This window comes from Diaphorina citri, unplaced genomic scaffold (genome assembly GCF_000475195.1).
Source record: "Diaphorina citri unplaced genomic scaffold, Diaci psyllid genome assembly version 1.1 scaffold351, whole genome shotgun sequence".
NCBI classification, from domain to species: Eukaryota; Metazoa; Arthropoda; class Insecta; order Hemiptera; family Psyllidae; genus Diaphorina; species Diaphorina citri.
In genome coordinates, this window is record NW_007377786.1 from 182,312 (window position 1) to 205,599 (window position 23,288).

General features: G+C 41.4%; 1 protein-coding gene across 1 annotated transcript in view; it reads right to left on the reverse strand.

The window, feature by feature from the left end:
- LOC103507923 (transcription factor Sox-10) overlaps window positions 1-21,625 on the reverse strand; it is a 29,034-nt gene extending 7,409 nt beyond the window's left edge. The window contains exons 1-5 of the mRNA XM_008472441.3: window positions 20,739-21,625; window positions 10,761-10,907; window positions 5,647-5,817; window positions 4,068-4,195; window positions 3,153-3,474 (exon numbers count right to left, since the gene is read on the reverse strand). Coding sequence (XP_008470663.1) covers window positions 3,153-3,474; window positions 4,068-4,195; window positions 5,647-5,817; window positions 10,761-10,907; window positions 20,739-20,926 — 956 coding nt within the window. The 5' untranslated portion in view covers window positions 20,927-21,625. The remainder of the gene's footprint in view (window positions 1-3,152; window positions 3,475-4,067; window positions 4,196-5,646; window positions 5,818-10,760; window positions 10,908-20,738) is intronic.
- Window positions 21,626-23,288: the final 1,663 nt, after the last annotated feature.

Sequence of the window (23,288 nt, forward strand, 5' to 3'; positions counted from 1 at the left end):
ATCTAGGCTTTACTTTATATTTTTACTGACAAAAAATTGAATCGAGGTTTTCCTCTGAGGGAAGAGCTCGAAGAATGCTTGCGCCATTCCCCAGATGAGTATCTACATTGTTATATGTAGATATGGAGCTTCAATAATGTCGAAGTCTTCGATAATCAAGCATTTAAATAAATTACAACTTCCATTTTATCTTCGAACTCGATTGTTGTATGTAGATATGGAGCTTCAATAATGTCGAAGTCTTCGATAATCAAGCATTTAAATAAATTACAACTTCCATTTCCATTCCCCAGATGAGTACTTATCTACATTGTTGTATGTAAATATGGAGCTTCAATAATGTCGAAGTCTTCGATAATCAAGCATTTAAATAAATTACAACTTCCATTTTATCTTCGAACTCGCAATCTCTATCTACATTGTTGTATGTAGATATGGAGCTTCAATAATGTCGAAGTCTTCGATAATCAAGCATTTAAATAAATTACAACTTCCATTTTATCTTCGAACTCGCAATATCTCAATTAGGAACTCAACACCAGTCCCGAGCCGACCCGAATCGACGGGGAACTTTCTTCATGCAAATTTCAAACTTCTCAATCAAGAAATCCCGAGTCACTTTCTATCTCTATCATGACGTAGGATAGCTTTAATTGATGTCATTTAATTACTCAGATTATATAGATATGTATACGTACAGTAGAACCTCGATTATTTCAACTTTTTGGGACCGGGGGTAGTTGAAATGATCGAGGTTGAAAATGTTGAAATGACCACTTTCTATGATCTTTTCCTCTGATAAGATAGGATATCCTTCGAAAGACAGAAAAAAATGGATTTTGGAGTTGAAATAATAGGGACCGGGGTTAGTTGAAATGATCGAGGTTGAAAATGTTGAAATGACCACTTTCTCTGATCTTTTCCTCTGATAAGATAGGATATCCTTCGAAAGACAGAAAAAAATGGATTTTGGAGTTGAAATAATAGAGAGTTGAAGTAATAGAAGTTGAAATGATCGAGGTTCTACTGTAAAATAATTGTCATGTCTATTTCTGAACTTGGTGACTTACCTATCTGATTTAATCATTTAATTAGTGACATATTTCGAGAGAGTTATCTCGGAATAATCAAATAAATTCTTCTTCTTTTTCTTCTCCTTTTCCCGTGTACAGACGGAGTGGGCGTTTTTCGTCAGCCTCTCAATCAGCCCCAACTAGGGTGGTTGCTTTGAGCTGACGTTTGGTTTTGGCTACAAATTTTACGAGTGCATGCCCTTCGCACTCAACCTTTGCTATTTCTTTAGCAAGGGAAATTCAGACTGGTACACTCCCTGTTCAAAGTACCCCAGCCAGATTTTAAAATAATAGTAGTAGCCTACTGCTGGAGTAAAGAGACTTTTCAGTCCTGTGCGAGCAGTATAAATAAGCACTATTATTATTATGGTGATGATGGTCTGCTCCCTGTTTAACATCCCCCAGCCAGACAATTACAGTTCTCCCTATCAAACCAGTAAAAAAAGCATCCTCACCTTTGGTATCAACAGTCCGTTAACCCACTAAGAATACCCAGGCCAGGCGGGTGGCTCAGTATTGCATGGCGTACTCAGGTATTGATTGTAAGAGGTGGGTATGTAGCTTGTGTACTGGTTGTACGACGGCGTTGGGTTAACGGAGGAAGGGGCAGGGCTTGGGTTAAACGTGGGAGTTCCAAGTTTCTAATTCCAAAAATGACGATTTTTGGGTCCTAAACTTGACTCAAAGTTGATCTTACCACATTAATTTAGTACATGCATGTATGGAAATATAAAGACAAGCGACCTATTATTATTTTTTTTTTTTTCAACATTTTTTTTTGCCTCCAGTAAACGCCTCGATTTTTTGAGCCTAATTAGGGAGAGGCCAATTTGACCACCCTGTATACTGGCTGCTTGATGACTGCGGTTGAGTGACATCTCAAAGACTTCGGAGGGCCACTCCAAATTCCGAACCGTCAATCCGTCACCACAAGGATAAGGGGACAGAAAACAGGAAGCCCCGCCCCCCATGTCACAAGTCTGACAGTCCAAAATTTGGGCCCCTAGATCCTATTTTGTCCCATGGATTATAAATTATAAAGGTGTGTCCACACTTGGTCGACCGGCCGTCCATCGACGTCGACTGAACCGTCCACTCTGCCTCGAGTCGAGAATATAGTTTTATCTCTTCGACCGACGCGATGGCCGGTTGACCATGTTTGGACACGCCTTAAGAGTACTTACTTATTTACGTATATTGGTTCTTTTCTTTTGGTGGTCGGACAGAGTTGGTTCTTTTCTTTTGGTGGTCGGACAGAGTTGGTTCTTTTCTTTTGGTGGTCGGACAGTTGGAGCGTGACGCCGTAAGTGGCCAGTCTAACTGAAGTTGTGTCTCCGTGGCTTACTACTTACTAGAATGACTAGAGTCTATTGTGACTACAGTGGCGACAGCCTTTGTCCTGACAGGCAGACTTAATGTCTGCGTAAACCATAGGTGGTTTGAGCAATATACCAAGATCACACCGTTGTATCATCTTCTTACAGTCGGAGTACTAATACTACAAACAGCCCGAGGCACTTGACACTTCACCTGAAGTCCTAGGCTATAGCCCGGTACAAACGCTATGAAATGTCTCCTAACTTGGTTTTACGACAGAAAGATGGTCTTCTAGCCTAGCCTTTCGACAGATCGTGTGTAGGTGATTTTTGTGCAAATTTCAGGTTTGGGCAGGTGAAATTTGCTCGAAACTGGCGTACACTCTTCGCACTTTTTTAAAAATAAGTTTCCATTTATATTTGATCGACAAAAAACTCAGAACATACATTTTTCATATAAATGGTACACCCACCCGTATAATTAGAGGTTTAATGTCACTGTATAACTGCAAAGGTCTTTGTGACGGGGTTTTACGCACTGTTCGGCGCCTATCTGTCTACTCTCATTAACCCAGCTTGCATGAGGCCAGGAAAAGCTAGTAGTACGGGATTGCCCAGATGGTCACGTTGGTCACCCATACTAACCACGATACTGACCACACGCATAGTTGCTGAACGTCAGTGATACATTGGGAACCGGTGTATTCAACGTCCTTTCGCCATTGGCGCTGGCTCTACAAGTAAGAGTACTCAGTTTGGTTACCTGATGGAATCGTTTCCAGGGTACATCTGATGATGACCCTCCCCTGAGTGCTCCATGGAATGGTCCGTCGACACTGGTGGCGAATTGGCGGCCCAATAGACGCCCGAATGGAGACAGCCGCCACTGGTCGCCCCGTACGAGGGCAGGTACTGGTCGACCAATTCGGAACTATCCAGTGTCGAATCGTCATTAGTGACCGGGGTGAGATCGTCGATACGGTTGATAAAGTCGGCGTAGTGGAGAGAATCGGTGGCGGAGGTGCTGTGGGGTGCGGAGGTGGGATGGGGAGACGTCGAGGGGAGCTGGTCCAGACTAGATGAGGCTGGAAAAAAAATAATAGTGTTTTTTTTTTTAATACTCCTCAAATAGGACCAAATTAATACAGTTTTGAAAAAAGAAAGAAAGAAAAAAAAAAAAAAGAATGAAGACTGGATGAAGGAATGAACGGGGGATTGAGGCGAAAGCCGGCGGGGGTGGATGGAGGAAGGACCGAAAAATTCCCTTAACCCAGCAGTAGACTACTTTTATTATGATCAAATTGAGCGAATTCTCGAACAATGTTGATTAAATTCCATTCCATTTATTCGGCCTATAAAAGGACGAAATCGGATGTCGAGCAAATCGACATTGTTTTGCAACTCGGCGCGTCAGAGCTTGAAACATGTAACTCACTCTTCAACTCCCTATTTTTATAGGGACTTAGGAGCTGACTCATTGAGTGAGTAGTTCACTGAAACATGTACCTTTGTATACCTAGTGTTTTGTAACTTTTTTTTTATTGGACGTTATTTACAGAGGGAAACTATAACAATCAGAGTGTCCCTCTAATATAGGTAGTGTGTGTTTTGTAACTTTAATAACTCACTCTTTACATGATCCCTAGTTGACACCTACCTACTGAAGCAATGTACTCACACAAGGACGGCTGAAACCTGGTAGTCGCCAGTCGTTTGTTAGGTGTCCCAGGAGGTGTCAGAGGTTGGGAAGGAGAATATGACGAGGACCCCTCGTCCGCACTTGAGCTGTAATCTTCTTGCTTTAAACTGAAACAAAATGGAAAGCGGAATATTGGTAACTAGAAGACAGAAAGTAGAATATTGGCGGTAGGAATACACTTTTCTGAAGAACCGCTAACTTTGTGAAGGTGCATTCTATTACATTGTATGGAATACGTTTCGTACGATCCAAATTCCAATTTCCAATAGTACCTCCTCTTTAGGCGGACCTGATCAGGTGTACCTGTCAGGCCTACCTGATGGTGTGTGTGCTCATCAAACAGAAAGTAGAATATTGGCGGTAGGAATACACTTTTCTGAAGAACCGCTAACTTTGTGAAGGTGCATTCTATTACATTGTATGGAATACGTTTCGTACGATCCAAATTCCAATTTCCAATAGTACCTCCTCTTTAGGCGGACCTGATCAGGTGTACCTGTCAGGCCTACCTGATGGTGTGTGTGCTCATCAGGTATCAGGTGTACCTGACAGGCGGACCTGATCAGGTCTACCTGATGGTGTGTGTGCTCATGAGGTATTAGGTAAACCTGACAGGTCGACCTGATCAGGTGTACCTGTTAGGTCTACCGAAGACGAACGAAGGACCATGATGAATACCATGGATACTACTGTCTCCGGGCAGTCTTTTTCCGGGTTAAGAGTCAGTGTCCTCTAGACAACAGAGGTGAATTTGTTCATTCCGAGATGTACATGCATCATTGCAGCATCCGTAAACCTACTTACCTATTAATGGAACTCGTGGATTTGCTCAGATTATTGGCGCTAGTGCCCAAGTTCTTGCTGCATTCATCTTTTCCCTAAGTCATACGTCAGCGCAGACTTACTTCACTTGATTCCGCGATGCAATCAATTTCATATTGTTCACTGCCTGCTGCTGGTTCAACCGTTGTTCCTGCTGATTCAAGTGCCCTTTCTTCGGACTCAGTCATCCTTCCCGATTTAACACCCTATCCTATACCTTTTCCCCAATTTATACGTCACCGCGGACTTATTTCACTTGATTCCGCGATGAAATCAACTTCATATTACTCCCTGATGCCGCGTCTAATCTGTAGGCTCTGCTCATTCAACTGCCCTTTCTTCAGGCTTTCAAATGTTCCCAAATTCAGCAGTTCATCCTATACCTTTTCCCTAATTTACACGTCAGCGCGGACTTACTTCACTTGATTCCTTGATGCAATCAGATACTACTGTCTCCGGGCAGTCTTTTTCCGTGTTAAGAGTCAGTGTTCTCTAGACAACAGAGGTGAATTTGTTCTTTCCGAGATGTACATGCAGCATCCGTAAACCTACTTACCTATTAATGGAACTCGTGGATTTGCTCAGATTATTGGCGCTAGTGCCCAAGTTCTTGCTGCATTAATACTACTGTCTCCGGGCAGTCTTTTTCTGGGTCTTAAGAGTCAGTGTTCTCTAGACAACAGAGGTGAATTTGTTCATTCCGAGATGTACATGCAGCATCCGTAATCCTACTTACCTATTAATGGAACTCGTGGATTTGCTCAGATTATTGGCGCTAGTGCCCAAGTTCTTGCTGCATTTCCTCCTCCGTGGCTGATATTTATAGTTGGGGTGTTCTGATTTGTGGATCTGTCGCAAGCGTTCGGCCTCCTCGATAAACGGCTTCTTGTCTGAATCACTCAACTTTCTGGGGAAACAAAAAGGATTATTATTATTTTTGAGATTCTAGGTCGAAAATTTCTTGATTATTTTTGTCCAATTTCATCAAAATCGGCGTTCGAGATTTATCGTGAAACAAGCAGACAGACTAAGGTCAGCCTGTTTGAGATTCTAGGCCGAAAATTTCTTGATTATTTTTGTCCAATTTCATCAAAATCGGCGTTCGAGATTTATCGTGAAACAAGCAGACAGACTAAGGTCAGCCACTCACTATCAGTTAGACCTGACAGGCGGACCTGATCAGGTGTACCTGTCAGGTCTATCTGATAGTGAGTGGCTGGTCTTAAACCAAGTAGTTCCTTCATGCTTGTCCTCCTTATTCGCTTATTCCATTCCTCTTCCTCTTCTCCCTTTTTCTCCTCCTCTCTCTTCTCCTCTTCCTCCTTCTGTCCTTCTCTTCCGCTCTCCTTGTACCTTCTTCATATTTTCTCCTATCTTTCTATTCTCTCTTCCTCTTCAAGTCTTCTTCCACATTCTCTCATACCGTTCTTCCTCTTCTTCTTTATCATGATGACGATAACATTCAAATGAAGTGTATCGGAAGTTTTCGTAAAGGGTTGTCGGGTGGGAGACGTATACAAGATTGATATGTTCCACATTACTTAACATGTAAATTCCTCTTCTTCTTTATCATGATGACGATAACATTTAAATGAAGTGTATCGGAAGTTTTCGTAAAGGGTTGTCGGGTGGGAGACGTATACAAGATTGATATGTTCCACATTACTTAACATGTAAAATCCAAGTACCGGCAATGTAGACATTTATTATACCATCTAATCAACACAGCCATGACATGGGGATTCAGGGCCGTCTACAGCCTAGCCTACCCCCAGGGCCCTAGGCCAACTATAAAGGCGTGTCCAAACATAGTCGACCGGCCGTCGATCAATGTCGACTGAACCGTCCACACTGCCTCAATAAACCCGGGCAACCTGCTAGTACTAGATAGTTTTGGTTCAATTAGGGAGCCAAGTTAGGGACTGCTGATCCCCGGCCTAAGAGCCCAGGCCGGGACAAATCGGCCCAGATGAACCCCCCTGTACATCGCGATGACATGTGGAATAAATAATAGGAGTGATCGTTAAAACCACTCCTCGTTATACAGAATGGTTTAATGAGACTATTTATAGGGTGTGTAGACATTTATTATACCATCTAATCAACACAGCCATGACATGGGGATTCAGGGCCGTCTACAGCCTAGCTTACCCCCAGGGCCCTAGGCCAACTATAAAGGCGTGTCCAGTGGCGTAGCGTGGTCTAAATTCAAGTGTAAGGCGTGCAGGGTACTAATTTCCATCATCCATGCTCTTCATGGATTGGCATAGACAAGTATAACTAGGTACCTACTACCTACCTACCTTCCCAGTTCCACACTCGGAGTGTATGGCCGCCATACACGCCCTACATGGACGCTACGCCACTGGGCGTGTCCAAACATAGTCGACCGGCCGTCGATCAATGTCGACTGAACCGTCCACACTGCCTCGATAAACCCGGGCAACCTGCTAGTACTAGATAGTTTTGGTTAAATTAGGGAGCCAAGTTAGGGACTGCTGATCCCCGGCCTAAGAGCCCAGGCCGGGACAAATCGGGCCAGTTGAACCCCCCTGTAAAACGCGATGACATGTGGAATAAATAATAGGAGTGATCGTTAAAACCACTCCTCGTTATACAGAATGGTTTAATGAGACTATTTATAGGGTTCCGTCTACAGCCTAGCCTACCCCCAGGGCCCTATAGGCCAACTATAAAGGCGTGTCCAAACATAGTCGACCGGCCGTCGATCAATGTCGACTGAACCGTCCACACTGCCTCAATAAACCCGGGCAACCTGCTAGTACTAGATAGTTTTGGTTAAATGAGGGAGCCAAGTTAGGGACTTTATTTTCTTTTTCGGGGACTGCTGATCCCCGGCCCTTTTGAAGAGCCCAGGCCGACAAATCGGCCCAGATGAACCCCCCTGTAAAACGCGATGACATGTGGAATAAATGATAGGAGTGATCGTTAAAACCACTCCTCGTTATACAGAATGGTTTAATGAGACTATTTATAGGGTTAGATAGAAGTTACGGGTATGTGGGAATAGAGCTGGGTTATTAGGGCCCCCTATTAGGTTAGAAAGCACTGATAACTTGATTAAGTAGATGTTAACTTAATTCTAATTTAACTAACCGCATTTCGCGATCTGTCCATCGAAGTGAGTTCCAATCCAATTCCAAGTTTCTAATTCCAAATATGACGATTTTTGGGTCCTAAACTAGACTCAAAGTTGATCTCTAGCCAGCCTAGTTAGCTTAGTTGGTAGTGGGTCTGCCTTGTAAGCGCTAAGCCGCGGGTTCGATTCCCGCCCGGGGCGGATTTTATCCTGATGGGATAATGTTCGTTCTCGGAACGGCAAGGTATCTTATGAAGGAGCCAAGACCCCCTAGCAGTTATACAGTTCCCTCTATCTACAAATACAAACCTCTAAAAAACCAAGGTCTTATCGTACCGAAAGCGAAGAGAAAAGGAAGGCTGGATAGGAGAAAAATCCGCCCCGGGTACATGGGGTCGAACCCGCAACCCGCGACCTAGTGCTTGAGCTAAGCGACAAAAGGGATTATGGTGGTGATTATATGATTCAACCTTTAATAAATAATAATAAAATAATAATAATTAAAACATAGTCGACCGGCTGTCGAACGACGTCGAGCTGAACCGCCCACTCCTGCTCTGAGTCAGAGAATATAGTTTTATCTCTTCGACCGACGCGATGGCCGGTTGGACCATGTTTGACACGCCTTAAGAGTACTTACTGTATTTACGTATAGGTATCCTCGAATGCTTGAAAAAAAAAAAAATAAAAACAATAAAATTAAAGATTAAAAATAAAATAAAAACAAATAAAGAAAAGAGGGCACGGTTAATCCAGTGGTAACGTACTGCCATGCAGAAGGTCCTGGGTTTGAATCCTAACCTATCACCTACATAACCAGAAATAAATTCATTATCCCGAGATCCCGTTCTAATCAACCGAGAGTTCATTGACCTCCCGAACCTCACCCCAATAAAAACCCTCTTTAATTACTTACATCTTTTATAAGAGGAGTGAACCGCAAAATAAGGGTCCCCCTCCTTTAAATCTCTCCCTTTTTTTTCACGGTTCCTGTTACCTTTTGGAGTCCTCTAATGAATACCCCATTTGTAGAATCATAAAAAAATATCTTCCTTGCTCAAAGGTTCCGCTTTTTTGACGATTTAGTTGGTACTTGGTAATGATCTAATAACCTTTATCTTGTAGTTTGTAATGTGACGTGTAATGGCAGTGAAATATGTGATAATTCATATTTATTTTTATTGTTTTATTTTTATCTTGATAGTCTAATAATAAAGGGGAAATAGCGTGGTTCACTGAACTGTTGAACCTGTTTGGAAACGGGGCCCTTAGGAGTACCCCAAATTTTGGACCGAAGCGAAAATGAAACGAACAAATTGTATTCATGCTTTGAACTTTTGAGCTCACGTGACGTGATAGTAGTGTGGCTGTCCTGAATGAGATTACCTATAATATTATATGGGAAAACTTTGAACTACATCTTTCTGACTCCCTATGAGTTCACGTGACGTGATAGTAATTGTGGGAAAACTTTGAACTAGGTACGTCTTTCTGACTCAACATGAGTTCACGTGACATGACGTGATGGTAGTGTGTTTCTACCTTAAGTGTCCTGAGAGAGAAACATTTATTTTTAAATATATTCAAATAAAACGGTACTACCACTTCCTCTTTTTCAGCAGGACGGAAGTCTTGTTATCAGGTTTTTGGTTTTACAACCTTACCCTCGCACGTGTCCTCGTATCCTGAAGTTCTTTTATGACTTGTGTCACCCCGGTGCTTTTATGACAAGTGTCACTCTGGTACTTGGTACTTTATTTGTCCACTTTACGGAGTCCTTGGCGTTGGAATACCATTTTAGTACATGATATATACACATACTTGAGGTCTAGGGCTAAGGAGACCGTTTATTTATGACTAGCAATGTTCGCGGTGTCATGTATCACATTTCGGTAGTCGTAAAGTCCTACAAAAGTCAAATACAGCTGGTAGATCCCTAGTTAGCCACGGCATCAGCAGTAAAGTGTGGGTGTCCCTGGTCCCTGCTAGACCTGCTGAGTCGTAAAGTCAACATAAGTGATAAGATTCCTGGTTTTATTTCATTCTTCCGTTCTAGTTCATCAGTCGTTCTAGATTCTAAAATTTCTTCTTTATGAATCCTATGTCTTCCCCTTAGAATCCTTAGATCCAAGAACCAAATCCGCGAACAAAATCGCCAAATCCGCGAACATAATCGCGAAATCCGCGAACATAATCGCGAAATCCGCGAACATCCAAGAACTGTGATTTTTTTTTTTTACCTTTTAGGTATATGTATTTTCCAAGTTTTAACTTGACGATTTCTCCTCTGGTTGTCTATAAGCCTATTTGTTTCGGCAAGAGATGTGTAAAGAGTACGTACTAAGAACTCTTCTCAGTGGCTTATGAATACAATTACTTACTTTTAGACGACTCACCCTAGTTAGAGCTGATTGAGAGGCTGACGAAAAACGCCGACCCCGTCTGTACACGGGAAAAGGCGATGAAAAAGAAGATTATATTTTCCAAGTTTTTATTTTGTTTGTTTCGCCAAAAGATGTGTAAAGAGTGGATACTAAGAACTCTTCTCAGACCGGGGTCCACAAAGTGAGTTTAAACTCTGTTTAATCTTAACTCTTGGATTTAACAATCTGGATGGTTTGTTTGTTTGTTTTTTTTTTTTTTTTTTTTTTTTTTTTTTTTTTTTTAAATCAGCCAATCAGTTTGCTAAACCGAGTTTAAAATCACTTTGTGGCCTCCGACCTCAATAGCTTATAAGAAAAATTACTTACTTCCAGAGGACTCCCAGGGTTTTGCTAAGTTCAGCGTTGTGGAGTGAAGGATACTGATTGGCCAGTGTGCGCCGGGCGGCCTGCGCCCAAACCATGAACGCGTTCATTGGGCGCTTCACGTGCGTTTTCCGCTTCTCTGTCGTGGTCCTGTGGGAGGGAGCACATTGCCCATTAGTAATCTGTTTATTTAGCCAGCCTAGTTGGCTTGGTTGGTAGCGCGTCTGCCTTGTAAGCGCTAGGCCGCTGGGGCCGATTCTATCCTGATAGGATAATGTTCGTTCTCGGAACGGCTGGTTTTTTCCTAGCCTGTCTTCCTTCTCTCTTCGATTTTGGGACGACTGATTCTATCCTGATAGGATAATGTTCGTTCTTGGAACGGCTGGTTTTTTCCTAGCCTGTCTTCCTTCTCTCTTCGATTTTGGGACGACAAGACACTAGCAGTTACAGTTCCCTCTGTCAAACCTCTTTTAAAAAAGGTATCTTATGAAGGAGCCAAGACCCCCTAGCAGTTACAGTTCGCTCTATCTACAAATACAAACCTCTAAAAAACTGAGGTCTTATCGTACCGAAAGCGAAGAGAAAAGGAAGGTAGGATAGGAGAAAAATCCGCCCCGGGTACATGGGTTCGAACCCGCGACCTAGTGCTTGAGCTAAGCGACTAAAAAAAGGTATCTTATGAAGGAGCCAAGACCCCCTAGCAGTTATACAGTTCCCTCTATCTACAAATACAAACCTCTAAAAAAACCTAGGTCTTATCGTACCGAAAGCGAAGAGAAAAGGAAGGTAGGATAGGAGAAAAATCCGCCCCGGGTACATGGGGTCGAACCCGCAACCCGCGACCTAGTGCTTGAGCTAAGCGACAAAAGGGATTATGGTGGTGATTATATGATTCAACCTTTAATAAATAATAATAAAATAATAATAATTAAAAATTTCATATTGTTCACTGCCTGCTGCTGGTTTAACCGTTGTTCCTGCTGATTGAAGTGCCCTTTCTTCGGACTCAGTCATCCTTCCCGATTTAACACCCTATCCTACACCTTTTCCCCAATTTATACGTCACCGCGGACTTACTTCACTTGATTCCGCGATGAAATCAACTTCATATTACTCCCTGATGCCGCGTCTAATCTGTAGGCTCTGCTGATTCAACTGCCCTTTGTTCAGGCTTTCAAATGTCGTTCCCAAATTCAGCAGTTCATCCTATACCTTTTCCCTAATTTACACGTCAGCGCGGACTTACTTCACTTGATTCCTTGATGCAATCAACTTCATATTGCTCGCTGCTTGTTGCTGATTCAACCGTGTTGCCTGTTGACTCAGCTGTCCAAGATGCTGATTGAGTTGTGCCTGCTGATTCAGAGCCTTGAGATCTTCAAAGTCCAGCTCGCCAAAGTCCACTTCACTTTTCGCATCGGACGGCACCAGAAGGAAAAATTCCCTTAACCCAGCAGTAGACTACTTTTATTGTGATCAAATTGAGCGAATTCTCGAACAATGTTGATTAAATTCCATTCCATTTATTCGGACTGTAAAAGAACGAAATCGGATGTCGAGCAAATCGACATTGTTTTGCAACTCGGCGCGTCAGAGCTTGAAACATGTAACTCACTCTTCAACTCCCTATTTTTATAGGGACTTAGGAGCTGACTCATTGAGTGAGTAGTTCACTAAAACATGTACCTGATGTACCTAGTGTTTTGTAACTTTTTTTTTGACGTTATTTACAGAGGGAAACTATAACAATCAGAGTGTCCCTCTAATATAGGTAGTGTGTGTTTTGTAACTTTAATAACTCACTCTTATTAGGAGCTGACTCATTGAGTGAGTAGTTCACTGAAACATGTACCTAATGTTTTGTAACTTTTTTTTTTATTGGACGTTATTTACAGAGGGAAACTATAACAATCAGAGTGTCCCTCTAATATAGGTAGTGTGTGTTTTGTAACTTTAATAACTCACTCTTTACATGATCCCTAGTTGACACCTACCTACTGAAGCAATGTACTCACACAAGGACGGCTGAAACCTGGTAGTCGCCAGTCGTTTGTTAGGTGTCCCAGGAGGTGTCAGAGGTTGGGAAGGAGAATATGACGAGGACCCCTCGTCCGCACTGGAGCTGTAATCTTCTTGCTTTAAACTGAAACAAAACAGAAAGTAGAATATTGGCGGTAGGAATACACTTTTCTGAAGACCCGCTAACTTTGTGAAGGTGCATTCTATTACATTGTATGGAATACGTTTCGTACGATCTAAATTCCAATTTCCAATAGTACCTACTCTTTAGGCGGACCTGATCAGGTGTACCTGTCAGGCCTACCTGATGGTGTGTGTGCTCATCAGGTATCAGGTGTACCTGACAGGCGGTCCTGATCAGGTGTACCTGTCAGGTCTACCTGATGGTGTGTGTGCTCATGAGGTATTAGGTAAACCTGACAGGTCGACCTGATCAGGTGTACCTGTCAGGTCTACCGAAGACGGACGAAGGACCATGATGAATACCATGAATACTACTGGACAGAAAGTAGAATATTGGCGGTAGGAATACACTTTTCTGAAGACCCGCTAACTTTGTGAAGGTGGATTCTATTACATTGTAATTGTATGGAATAGATACGTTTCGTACGATCCAAATTCCAATTTCCAATAGTACCTACTCTTTAGTGTGTGTGCTCATGAGGTATTAGGTAAACCTGACAGGTTGACCTGATCAGGTGTACCTCTCAGGTCTACCGAAGACGGACGAAGGACCATGATGAATACCATGAATACTACTGTCTCCGGGCAGTAGTATCCATGGTTAAGAGTCAGTGTTCTCTAGACAACAGAGGTGAATTTGTTCATTCCGAGATGTACATGCAGCATTGCAGCATCCGTAAACCTACTTACCTATTAATTGAACTCGTGGATTTGCTCAGATTATTGGCGCTAGTGCCCAAGTTCTTGCTGCATTTCCTCCTCCGTGGCTGATATTTATAGTTGGGGTTTCTATGCGTATCCAAAACAGCCTAACCCATTCCCAGCCTTCTATGTACGTATGTTTACTACTAGTCTATGTGTATCCAAAACATTTTTTTTAAAGAGGTTTGATAGAGGGAACTGTAACTGCTAAGGTCTTATCGTCCCGAAATCGAAGAGAGAAGGAAGACAGGATAGGAGAAAGCCAGCCGTTTCCGAGAACGAACATTATCCCATCAGGATAAAATCCGCCCCGGGCGGGAATCGAACCCGCGGCCTAGCGCTTACAAGGCAGACGCACTACCAACTAAGCTAACTAGGCTGGCGTAGACTACTTTTATTGTGGTCAAATTGAGCGAATTCTCGAACAATGTTGATTAAATTCCATTCCATTTATTCGGACTATAAAAGAAATCGGATGTCGAGCAAATCGACATTGTTTTGCAACTCGGCGCGTCAGAGCTTGAAACATGTAACTCACTCTTCAACTCCCTATTTTTATAGGGACTTAGGAGCTGACTCATTGAGTGAGTAGTTCACTGAAACATGTACCTTTGTATACCTAGTGTTTTGTAACTTTTTTTTTATTGGACGTTATTTACAGAGGGAAACTATAACAATCAGAGTGTCCCTCTAATATAGGTAGTGTGTGTTTTGTAACTTTAATAACTCACTCTTTACATGATCCCTAGTTGACACCTACCTACTGAAGCAATGTACTCACACAAGGACGGCTGAAACCTGGTAGTCGCCAGTCGTTTGTTAGGTGTCCCAGGAGGTGTCAGAGGTTGGGAAGGAGAATATGACGAGGACCCCTCGTCCGCACTTGAGCTGTAATCTTCTTGCTTTAAACTGAAACAAAATAGAAAGCGGAATATTGGTAACAAGAAAACAGAAAGTAGAATATTGGCGGTAGGAATACACTTTTCTGAAGAACCGCTAACTTTGTGAAGGTGCATTCTATTACATTGTATGGAATACGTTTCGTACGATCCAAATTCCAATTTCCAATAGTACCTGTAGTGCGTCTGCCTTGTAAGCGCTAGGCCGCGGGTTCGATTCCCGCCCGGGGCGGATTTTATCCTGATGGGATAATGTTCGTTCTCGGAGCGGCTGGCTTTCTCCTATCCTGTCTTCCTTCTCTCTTCGATTTCGGGACGATAAGACCATAGCAGTTTCAGTTCCCTCTGTCAAACCTCTTTAAAAAAAAAAAAAAGTTGATCTTATCACATTAATTTAGTAGATGCATGGATGGAAATATAAAGAAAAGCGACCTATTATTATTTTTTTTCAACATTTTTTTGCCTCCAGTAAACGCCTCGATTTTTTGAGCCTAATTAGGGAGAGGCCAATTTGACCACCCTGTATACTGGCCGCTTCTGGATGACTGCGGTTGAGTGACATCTCAAAGACTTCGGAGGGCCACTCCAAATTCCGAACCGTCAATCCGTCACCACAAGGATAAGGGGACAGAAAACAGGAAACCCAGCCCCCCATGTCAAGTCTGACAGTCCAAAATTTGGGCCCCTAGATCCTATTTTGTCCCATGGATTATAAATTATAAAGGTGTGTCCACACTTAGTCGACCGGCCGTTGATCGACGTCAACTGAACCGCCCACTCTGCCTCGAGTCGAGAATATAGTTTTATCTCTTCGACCGACGCGATGGCCGGTTGACCATGTTTGGACACGCCTTAAGAGTACCCATCGACGTCGACTGAACCGTCCACTCTGCCTCGAGTCGAGAATATAGTTTTATCTCTTCGACCGACGCGATGGCCGGTTGACCATGTTTGGACACGCCTTAAGAGTACTTACTTATTTACGTATAGGTACTCCTCGAATGCTTGAAAAAAAAAAGAGGGCACTGTTAATCCAGTGGTAACGTACTGCCATGCAGAAGGTCCTGGGTTTGAATCCTAACCCTATCACCTACATAACCAGAAATAAATTCATATCCCGAGATCCCGTCTACCCCGAGAGTTCATTGACCTCTCGAACCTACCCCAATAAAAACCCTCTTAATTACTTACATCTTTTAATCAGAGGAGTGCACCGAAAATAAGGGTCCCCTCCTTTAAATCTCTCCCTTCTTTTTCACGGTTCTGTTACCTTTCTAAGAATATCCATTTGTAGAATCATAAAAAAATATCTTCCTTGCTCAAAGGTTCCGCTTTTTTGACGATTTAGTTGGTACTTGGTAATGATCTAATAACCTTTATCCTGCTCACATCTTTTAATCAGAGGAGTGCACCGAAAATAAGGGTCCCCTCCTTTAAATCTCTCCCTTTTTTTTCACGGTTCTGTTACCTTTTGGAGTCCTATAAAGAATACCCATTTGTGGAATCATAAAAAAATATCTTCCTTGCTCAAAGGTTCCGCTTTTTTGACGATTTAGTTGGTACTTGGTAATGATCTAATAACCTTTATCTTGTAGTTTGTAATGTGACGTGTAATGGCAGTGAAATAATAATTCATATTTATTAGATACTTTCTATTTTTTTATTGTTTTATTTTTATCTTGATAGTCTAATAATAAAGGGGAAATAGCGTGGTTCACTGAACTGTTGAACCTGTTTGGAAACGGGGCCCTTAGGAGTACCCCAAATTTTGGACCGAGGCGAAAATGAAACGAACAAATTGTATTCATGCCTTGAACTTTTGAGCTGACGTAACGTGATGGTAGTGTGGCTGTCCTGAACGAGATTACTACCTACAATATTATGGGAAAACTTTGAACTATACATCTTTCTGACTGCCCCTGAGCTCACCTGACTTGACGTGATAATGTTTGTGTGTTTCTGTGTTTCTACCTTAAGTGTCCTGAGAGAGAAACATTTATTTAAATATATTCAAATAAAACGGTACTACCACTTCCTCTTTTTCGGCAGGACGGAAGTCTTGTTATCAGGTTTTTGGTTTTACAACCTTACCCTCGCACGTGTTCTCGTATCCTGAAGTTCTTTTATGACTTGTGTCACCCCGGTGCTTTTATGACAAGTGTCACTCTGGTACCTGGTACTTTATTTGTCCACTTTACGGAGTCCTTGGCGTTGGAATACCATTTTAGTACATGATATATACACATACTTGAGGTCTAGGGCTGCTAATTCCGTGAGTGTAATCCCGAATATTTTAAGAAGAAAAAAAGCCTATTTTGACCATGCATTACATATATTTATTAGTTTATATATTTATTTATTTAGGCGTTTATTTAATTTGTCTGGCTGGGGGGACGTTAAAGAGGGATTAGACCAGCTTAGTCTGCCTGAGGGACTTTAACAGGGAGTAGACCAGCCTGACTTTCCCTTGCTAAAGAAATAGCAAAGGTTTCAGAGGTTGACGAAAAACGCCGACCCCGTCTGTGCACGGGAAAAGGCGAAGAAAAAGAAGAGGAGAAGTTTATTTAATTGTTAATTAAAGGAACCGAGCGGTCTAAAAGTAAAAGCACTTAGCCGCTACCGCCATCAAAAGTCAATATTGACTTTGCTTTCAATAACCTCGGTTCGATAAAGAAAAACAAAAGGAAAAATTGTCAATATTTGACAGGACGCGGTAAATCTGAATTGATCAAATTAACAAAAGTAATGGCAAACAATATTTATTTTATCATAAATAGGAATTTATTAATATTAATATGTATTTGACCCGTGGATAAGTTTAGAGAAATTTTGAGCAAAAAGAAAATCGAACCACGAAATTAAAATGTTGGACGCTCACTTCACGCTAGCACTTGCACTGTTTCGCAAAACTTTGGGTACCTCTTGGGCCTCGATTTTTCAGTTAAAAACAAACTGAATTCAGGTCAATAACCCTCAAAAATACTCCAAATTTTAGGCACCATGGCACTAACCCTTGCGGCTCCTAGTTGGTTGTGTGAGGTAATGAGGGGGGAGTTAAGGAAGGGTTATAAAACGAGGAGACGAAAGGGTTTAAGATAAATGTCACAACATTAATCTCCTTCACGCTATTAGCACTTGCACTGTTTCGCAAAACTTTGGGTACCTACCTCTTGGGCCTCGATTTTTCAGTTAAAAACAAACTCTGACTTTAGGTCAATAACCCTCAAAAATACTCCAAATTTGAGGCACTAACCCTTGCGGCTCCTAGTTGGTTGTGTGAGGTAATGAGGGGGGGAGTTAAGGAAGGGTTATAAAACGAGGAGACGAAAGGGTTTAAGATAAATGTCACAACATTAATCTCCTAAATGTCCTAATACCCTAATAGAGCAGGCTGGAGAGACAACGGAACAAACGATCCGTAAACTTGGTACAAGATTGAAATGATTAGGCGCGGTACACCCTAAATAAACACCAGATTTGTTTCGTAGATGATTATCATGATGCACTAAACAAAATAAATGAAATAATTAATAAAATGGAAGGGAAAAACAAAATATACCTACCTACTAGATAAAATCATAATAATAGGTAAAGAAGATACCTACTAAAATACTAAATAATAAGAATACCTATTGGGCCTCGATTTTTCAGTTAAAAACAAACTGAATTTAGGTCAATAACCCTCAAAAATACTCCAAATTTTAGGCACTAACCCTTGCGGCTCCCAGTTGGTCGTGTGAGGTAATGAGGGGGGAGTTAAGGAAGGGTTATAAAACGAGGAGACGAAAGGGTTTAAGATAAATGTCACAACATTAATCTCCTATTATAGGCACTAACCCTTGCGGCTCCTAGTTGGTTGTGTGAGGTAATGAGGAGGGGAGTTAAGGAAGGGTTGTAAAACGAGGAGACGAAAGGGTTTAAGATAAATGTCACAACATTAATCTCCTAAATGTCCTAATACCCTAATAGAGCATGCTGGAGAGACAACGGAACAAACGATCCGTAAACTTGGTACAAGATTGAAATGATTAGGCGCGGTACCCCCTAAATAAACACCAGATTTGTTTCGTAGATGATTATCATGTACTAAACAAAATAAATGAAATAATTAATAAAATGGAAGGGAAAAACAAAATATACCTAGTAGATAAAATCATAATAATAGGTAAAGAAGATACCTACTAAAATACTAAATAATAAGAATAGTGGTTAGGTAGGTAGGGAGTAGACCAGCTTAGTCTAGCTGGGGGACTATAAACAGGGAGTATACCAGCCTGAATTTCCCTTGCTAAAGAAATAGCAAAGGTTGAGAGGGAAGGGCATCCACTCGGAAAACAAAATATACCTAGTAGATAAAATCATAATAATAGGTAAAGAAGATACCTATTAAAATACTAAATAATAGGAATAGTGGTTAGGTAGGTAGGTAGGTAGGTAGGTAGGTAGGTAGGTAGGTAGGTAGGTACATATCTAATATGTAGGTACTGTTAAGAAAAGATTCATTTGCTATCCAGGATGTTCGGATCTCAGAACTAAGTCAGAAATTTTGCTGATGCTGTACCTAAATCCAATTAATTAAAAATAATAATAATAATAATAAAGGCTGACGAAAAACGCCGACCCCGTCTGTACAGTGTACACGGGAAAAGGCGAAGAAGACTTGATTGGTTAGGTAGGTAGGTAGGTATATATCTAATATGTAGGTACTGTTAAGAAAAGATTCATATATCATTTCCTATCCAGGATGTTTGGATCTCAGAACTAAGTCAGAAATTGTGCTGATGCTGTACCTAAATCCAATTCATAAAAAAAAAATAATTAAAATAATAATAATAATGATAATAATAAAAAAAAATCAGTAGGTACAAATTTTCGTCAGTAAATGGTTTCCCAAGCTCAAGATAAACCCAGACCTTTGACAAATGGAGTGTGCCTGAAGGCATGTGATGTGTTCCAATACCCCCAACCCCTGTTCTGAAAAAGGTAACAATATGGGCAATAGCTTTTTCTGTGGGGGACTCTTTAGTCTCAATTTAAACAGAAGCACCGGATCTGCTTAGCTCAGCAAACTGATTGGTCAGCAAAAAACTTGATCATGACCTACAATGATTGAGAATAGCGACCAACAAAGTCAACATGGCCTTGCTGATTGCACAGTGCACTCATAAGAAGAATGTGAAATTTAGCAAAGATAATCTTTGCTAAATTGTAACACCTTGCTTATCCTTGATAAATTGCTAAATAGGTTCTGAGATCAGCACACCGTTAAAAGGAAATAGGTGAAGGCTGTGGATGTAGGTACCGTACCTCTCTTGTGTACCTAGCAGGGCCGTATTCAGAGGGGCGGATCTCTACTTCTCTAGCACGCCCGAGGGGGCCCGGCCCGTAACTACTTAGCTGGGAACAGAAAAGTTTGAAAACAAAATTTCCGCCACGGCCAAGATTCGAACCCACATTATAAAAGTCAGAATACTCACTTGGTAGCAGTAGGGACCAACGTCCAATCAAAGCTAACTAGGCTGGCTGACTACCACTTTAAACAAAGAGAGGGAAATAGTTTGGTTTGCGTTCATTCCGTAACCCTGAAAAAAATTCACCGTATTACTTTCCCACCTTCAGGCTAAGGAAAGTATAAAGTGCGTCTATGTTGAAGACGATACAACCTCTAGAAGCTCTAGTGAAGCTTAGTCCATTGCGATAACCACTGCACCACTGAGGTTGGTAAAAAAGCTTATAGTGGCGCTAACCTACCTCGGTGGTGTAGTGGTCAAGGCGCTCGCCTGGTAAACAGGAGGGCGTGGGTTCAATCCCAGCCGAGGTATGGAATCCTCAATATAATTTGAGAATTTGACCACAATAATAGTAGTAGCCTACTGCTGGAGTAAAGGGACTTTTCAGTCCTATTTAGTGGTCAAGGCGCTCGCCTGGTAAACAGGAGGGCGTGGGTTCAATCCCAGCCGAGGTATGGAATTTTATCCTCAATCCTAATTTGAGAATTTGACCACAATAATAGTAGTAGCCTACTGCTGGAGTAAAGGGACTTTTCAGTCCTATGCGAGGACCACAATAATAGTAGTAGCCTACTGCTGGAGTAAAGGGACTTTTCAGTCCTATGCGAGCAGTATAAATAAGCCACGGCCAAGATTCGAACCCACATTATAAAAGTCAGAATACTCACTTGGTAGCAGTAGGGACCAACGTCCAATCATATCCTTGCAACACTTTACTGACGGCTTCCTTGATTTCCGCGTTATCTTGCGGCCCTTTCATGGCGGCTTTGGCGGCCGCAGTTATGCTTTTGGCGGCACTTGTGGTGATTGTGACCACTGGCTTGGAACCATTGGGGGGCTCTGTTATTCCATACATGGTTGGAAATTCCCGTGAGGCACTATTTGGGGCGGGAAAAACTGTCAAAAAACTTTATGAGCTTTCAAAGTCATTTTAAGTTGTAACAAAGTTATCAAAAGATTTAAATGTCGAAGTCAAAACTAATTTCTTTAGGAATATAGGCACACTTTTAGGTTATGATAATTTCAAGTACATAAAGGTAGGTAGATAATGAAAATTACTTTTTCTAGATCTTTTATTGATAAGTCAACCAATACGTGAAAGAAGGAGCTTTCAAAAATGAACCACAAAAAAATCTTTTGTAAAAGCTTTAAAATTTGATCACAACAAACTCTTTTGCAAAACCTTTAAAAATCCTTGGAAAACATTGTATTTTTATTGTGCTTTTTACTTTATTAGAACGAATTCACTGACGGTTCTTTATAGGAGTTATCAGATAAAATGATTTTGATAGAAAAGTTGGTTAATCTTCGGTATTTTAGTTAAACTTCAGTTATCAGGTTATCACAGTTGAACAATAAGACAATGAAAGAATTGTTCCTTATCTCACAATAATTCACAACCGTTCTGGTATCCACATTTTCCTTCGTTTCTCAGGACTTTTACGCTAACTTTTTCTTTTGGTATTTCAGAAAGATCGAACTGAAAGTCGTTTTCAAGTGTCAAAAAACGAGACAAATTACACTAATAAACTTTTGCAGCCGAAAAACAACAATACGAATTGCTAAATAAAAATATCTAATGAAAAAAGTAGTTTAAAGAAAGATGCTTATAGTTTTTCGCACTATGGTCTATGACTATATAATATTGGAAATTATTATGTTAATAAAAGTCGAAAACTAATTGTTCGTTAATGGAACTTTTAATTTATTTTTTAGAACTTTTTTTTATTATTAAATTTGAAGATGAAGCGCGTAATTTCGGGGGGCACTGGTACATTCTGACGGCGGTATAAGAGCGCCTCCACCATTTCTCGGCAAAGGGGTAATAAAATTTCATATGTAAATACAAGACGATAGGTGCTTCCTCTCGTGGTGATAAGAAAGCGAGGAAGCTCTGCCTGCCACTCCTACTCAGACTGTTTGACAAACAGTCGGAAGTCGGAACGTGTCAGATCAGACCTAGGTCTCGAGCTTTTTCCGCCACACACGTTCTGATTGTTTGTCAGATGGTCTGGGGCGCAATTACGTGACCTAAGAGAGTGAGTTTCAAGTTTTAATGATAAGAGGGAGCTGTAACTGCCAGGGTTTTATCGCCCCTAAAGCGAAGAGACAAAATAGGATAGAAGGAATCCAGCCGTTCCGAGAACGAACCTAATCTGTTCAGGATAGAATCTGGCCCAGGCGGGAATCGAACCTTATCTTATCGTCCCGAAATCGAAGAGAGAAGGAAGACAGGATAGGAGAGAAAGCCAGCCGTTCCGAGAACGAACATTATTCCATCAGGATAAAATCCGCCCCGGGCGGGAATCGAACTCGCGGCCTAGTGCTTACAAGGCAGACGCACTACCAACTAAGCTAACTAGGCTGGCTCGTCCGATTTTTGAAATTAGGAGAAAATTGAACATTTGAAGGACATTTTCTGATTAGATTTTAAACCGGATGGAACCTTTGGGCTTTGCGTTAACGGTTTATCCGATTTGGCATATTGCTACCAACAAAGGTATCCTGCCTCGGTGGTGTAGTGGTCAAGGTGCTCGCCTGGTAAACAGGAGGGCGTGGGTTCAATCCCAGCCGAGGTATGGAATTTTATCCTCATATAATTTGAGAATTTGACCACAATAATAGTAGTAGCCTACTGCTGGAGTAAAGGGACTTTTCAGTCCTATGCGAGCAGTATAAATAAACACTATTATTATTATTATTATTATTATTATTATCCTAAAAGGATAAAGTTCGTTATCGGAACGGCTGTCTTTCTCCTAACCTGTCCCACTGTCCACGGCTTTCGTCTGGCTTTCTCCTAGCCTGTCCATAAAGTTTCTACAAAGTCAGCAAGACCACAAACCTACGCCACTTACGTGTGTACGTCACCCAAGCCTTTTAAAAACATTAAAAAAAAAATTGCCCCCGATAAAATTAAAAAAAAAAAAAAAAAAAAAAAAAAAAAAAAAAAAACTTCGGCTCCAACTTTCAACAAGTACCTATACATACCTATTTAAAGGGTATTTATTTCGACAGAGGGAACTGTAACTGCTAAGGTCTTATCGTCCCGAAATCGAAGAGAGAAAGAAAACAGGATAAAATTCGTCCTGGGCGGGAACCCGCGGCCTAGCGCTTACAAGGCAGAGGCGCTACCAACCAAGCTAACAACTAGGCTGGTCAAAAAAACATTGATGGCATCCACATTTCATTCTAGTTGATCAATTTCAATTGGATTT